Source organism: Grammomys surdaster, unplaced genomic scaffold, assembly GCF_004785775.1.
Source record: "Grammomys surdaster isolate TR1022 unplaced genomic scaffold, NIH_TR_1.0 208, whole genome shotgun sequence".
NCBI classification, from domain to species: Eukaryota; Metazoa; Chordata; class Mammalia; order Rodentia; family Muridae; genus Grammomys; species Grammomys surdaster.
Window position 1 is genome coordinate 82128 of NW_021604653.1, and position 4617 is coordinate 86744.

The 4617-nt window shown below is 40.0% G+C and overlaps 1 protein-coding gene across 9 annotated transcripts in view; it reads right to left on the reverse strand.

The window, feature by feature from the left end:
- The window catches only part of R3hdm1 (R3H domain containing 1), a 136392-nt gene that overhangs the window by 40919 nt on the left and 90856 nt on the right, over positions 1-4617 (reverse strand). For all 9 annotated transcript variants that reach the window (XR_003711948.1, XM_028771456.1, XM_028771460.1 and 6 more), the window contains 2 exons: positions 3485-3778; positions 164-287 (listed from right to left, as the gene is read on the reverse strand). Coding sequence is in view for 8 of the 9 variants with exons in the window: in XM_028771456.1 (XP_028627289.1) it covers positions 164-287; positions 3485-3778 (418 nt within the window). In the remaining variant the exon portion in view is untranslated. The remainder of the gene's footprint in view (positions 1-163; positions 288-3484; positions 3779-4617) is intronic.

The window sequence follows — 4617 nt, forward strand, 5'->3', positions numbered from 1 at the left end:
ACACACACACACACACACACACACACACACACACACACACACACACAAACACACACACGGTCCTCAAAGACTGAGCATAATAGAATCTTAATGTAAAAGATAAAGTAAAATTGGAAACAAAGTAACGCCCACAGCTGAACACCTTGACATGAAGATGACTCACCTGTGTGCTGTGCAGGCTGTGGCAGTGGTTGGTTTAGGTGTGAACTGTGATGGACAGAAGGGATGGGGCGGTACTGAGGCTGGCTGGAGTGATAGTGGCCTGGAGCACAGTAACAGGCTGGCATCTAATAATCATAAGCAATGAAGACAAAAAATTACTTTTATTTGGAAAAGTCATTTTACCATGAGGCACATTCAATGAGCAGTAATTAAAATATCAACCCTTTTAAAACCAATTGGATTTTTCAATTTAAATGGAAAAAAAAGATAAAGTCCAGATCTCATGTATCTTTAAAAGGATATCCTCCCGTGGGCATGGTGACAAATGCCTTTAATTTTAGTTCTCTGGAGACAGAGGCAGGGGGAATCTATCTCTGTGAGTTCGAGGCCAGCCTAGTCTGCATAGTGACTTCCAAGGCAGTCAGGGCTAAATAGAAAGACCCTGTTTCAAACAAAAGAAAACAAAACAATTCCCCAATCCAAACCACACAGAACAAAAGACATTTACCACTGTGCTCACTAATCACGTTTAGTTGCTAATTTTATTGCTATATTTGTTTCACATTTCTTTTTCTTATAAAACCAAGTTTGCTTGGCTGAAATACTACTGAAAGCTACCACTGTTCATAGTTGCTTCCAGATCTTAAAGATATGAAGACACTACATATTTTAAATGTAGGACTTGGGGGAATTGAGTTGGAGCTGACTGGAAGCCTCTTCCCTGAGGACTAGCCCACAAGTCAAAAGATACTATGCAAGCTGTTAATGAAGAAAAGCAATCAACAGCCCTACCTACTTGTAAATGATGCAAGTCATAACAATACCAGCCAGATAAGGTATCCCCAATGGTGTAAAACCAGCACTTTTATCTATGGGGTAGCAACAGCTATCTAATTAGATTTAATGCCCACTCAATAGGAAGGAGTTCATGCTTGCTAGGTACATACAACTCTCCTGTGGCTGGAGAGGTTATAAACCCTGGTGAGAATCCATAACCACCATTTTCCCAAGCCAGTATCATTTCAAACTGTACTCTATTTATCCTTATACAGGCAAGTAAGTGTAGCAACCCTCATCAAAAACCCTTCTTTTTGCAAAAGAGACCATTACAGAGACCTACACCTGTTTAAAACAGAGAGTATCAGTGAGGTGCCCATGCCCAGTTGAAAATATTTTACCACCTAAACCTCGGGTTTAAAGAAAATCTTTTAAGAGGGGTAGAGTGGAAAGAAAGTAAGAAGAGGACCAGAATACCTCATAGATAGTGTGTTTAGATATTACCTATTTCTTTTTCAAGCCAGGGTCTCCCAGTGTAGTCGTGGTTGATCTGGAACTCTGTATGTAGTTTAGGATGACTACTAACTCACAGAGATCCACCTGCACCTGCACCTGCCTCCTGAGTGCTGGCATTAAAGTAATGTGCCATCACATCTAGTGTAATTTTTCTTTTTAAAATTAATCTGATCTAGATTAGTTGTAGTGAAGAAAAAAAAAGATACTGGAAACAATCTTGTGTGGAGAAATGATCTGTCATATATACAAGTCTAAGAATTGTATAAAACTAAAAACCTCACTCCATGATAAGGCTGTAAGAAGGCCAGTAGGTTAATGGTAGGGCATCTCCTTACTATGTGTAAAATGATTGGTTAGATTAATAACGGCTGTTAAAGGAAAGACAAAAAACAAAGACAAAATAACCCGAAAAAGCAATGCAAACAAACAAAAAAACCAACCTGGCAAAACAAGAAAAAAACCACTAAGAACTTAAACTCCACTATGAAAACGAGTATCCACGGAAAGGTGTTGTGTGATTTTGCCTCTGTCTGGGGAGATGTGAACGTCTATTCATCCAAGACACCCTGGATGGCACCAACAATAGACCAGAGAAATGAGTTCACAAACATCTAGCTTATCGAATTCAATGAGTTTACTAGATGAATAAAAGAAAAATATCGCACCATTGAAAAGCTCACTGCAGTGCACGTGACAACTCATGAAAACTGTTATCACTGGACCTTCCTGAACAACTAGAGACAGTTACACTCTAGTCTGGAGGGGCACCTCTCTCAGCACATGTAGCTGTAATATCAGGGAGGCCCTTGTGAATCTTCTGTTTTAGGACCTTCTTGATAATTTTCAGTTTCACTGATATCCTGAGCCTAATAAGTCTTGCTTATTTCAGAGTGTATAAGCTTCCTTCCTACCACCAAGGGGAATGTTTTGATTCAGAGGGAATAACTAAACAGAAGAGGGAGAGAACTCACAGGATATAAGATCACGATGATCAAATTCCGTTTACTGTGAACTAATAAAAGTGAAATTTAAAAATGGTTCCTTTTATAGAAGCAACTAAAGACATTAAATGTTTTAAGTGTACTTAATAAAATATGTACCATCTATTTAGGCAAAACAGTCAGGTCCAGTTGTATACACTTTTAGTCACAGCATTTGGGAGGTAGACATACATGGATCTCTGAGGTTGAGGACAGATACCCTGGTCTGTAGAACAAGTTTCAGGACACCCTGCTCAGAAACTCTGTCTCAAATCTATCCCTACTAAACAAACAAACAAACAAAACCCACACAAAGCATACTGAGAACAATTAAGCTCAAACTGAGAGATTTGTTTAGGAACTGGAAAGCTGACACTATGATGTTACTTCTGTTCAACCTGGTTTACTCTTGAAATGCTGTCATATATACTTTTCAGTTTTATTACACTGTGCAGACTAGTTTTATGTCAACTTCACACAGGTTAGAGTCATATTTGAAAAGAAAGGAAACTCAATGAGAAAGTACCTCTAAAACATCTAGTCTTAAGGCATTTTTTTAAATAAGTAATTGGCAGGAAGAACCCAGCTCATTCCTGGACAAGGAGTCCTGGGTTCTGAAGAATGCAACCTGAGCAGGCCAGGATGAACAAGTCAGTTAATGAAACGGCATCCCTCCATGACCTCAGCATCAGCTCCTGCCTCCAGGTTCTTGTCCTGTTTTGAATTCCTTCCAAGACTTCCTTCAATGATGGATTATGATGTGGAAGGGCAAACCAAATGAAATAAACCCTTTCTTCACCGACTTGCTTTTGTCTCATCATGGTGTTTCATCATAGTAATAGTAACCCTAACTAACAAATATACTTACTATGATATTAAATCAAACAAAAAATGCTTCTCAGAGCCAGCGGTAAATTCAAAGGACACATACTTTGAATTGCAGCTAAATGTTATTTGACTGCTCCCTAGGTACTTGACAATTTCCAGAGATAACTTTGTCCCCAAGTTAGAGGTTCCTGTGAGAGAAAGAACATGAAAAAGCAACATACCTGTGGTGAAGGCTGAGGAAGAAACCCCTGCTGCTGGAGCACAGGCTGGCTGACAGGATGCCCAGAGGCAGAGAAACTGGCAGTGGGGACTGACTGCCCAGGTGGTAGGGAAGGAGGAGGGGGAGGTGGTGGAGGTGGTGGAGGATGTGGGGGTGCTGTCGTCACGATGTAACCAGACTGCTGTGGAGACTGTAGAACAACAGTGGACTGGAACATGGTGGCATGAGGGTCGGAACCATCAGCTGATGGCTGGCGGGCAAGACTCATGTGGCTGAACTGAGAGCCAAGGTTATCCTGTTGAAAAGAAGTTGGCCATCAGTGAGTCTTTCATTCATGGGCCAAACTCACAAATGCAAAATGCTACACACCCACACTCATCCCACTTTGAATTATCTCATTTCTCCTAGAATAGCCTCAAAGACATTACATAGCTAAACATTTCTGGAATTTCTGATCCTCCTGTCTCCACTTCCTGAGTGCTGGAGAACAGTCATAAATCACAATGTCTAATTTGTGCAGTGCTTAAGATGGAACCCAAGATGATTTGATGTGAGACAAGCACTCTACTAACTGAGCTATGTTATGCAAGTCCTACACTTTGTATATTTGTAAGCAAGCTGGAGCAGTAGATGTACAGACATCATATGTGAGTAAAACAGATAAAAGACAGCAGGTTCAAGAAAATGAAAACTCCAATGTAGAGGGAAGTTATGTTTTAATGATATCATATATTACTTAAAAAATATACCTAATGGGAAAAAGATTAGGGTGCATTTTCAGTTTTAAAAACAAAGCTGCATATATTTAATGAAGTTTAAATGTTGACTTGGGTTCAGAAACAAACCTGGACATTTTTATATTACATAATTAGTATTTTCTGTAATAAGTTAGTTTTAAATAGCTCTTCTCTTCTGCATCTCCAACCACCAAAATCTAACTAGTCAGCCGGGCAGTGGTGGCGCACGCCTTTAATCCCAGCACTTGGGAGGCAGAGGCAGGCGGATTTCTGAGTTCGAGGCCAGCCTGGTCTACAGAGTGAGTTCCAGGACAGCCAGGGCTACACAGAGAAACCCTGTCTCTAAAAAAACAAACAAAAACAAATAAACAAACAAACAAAAAAATCTAACTAGTCA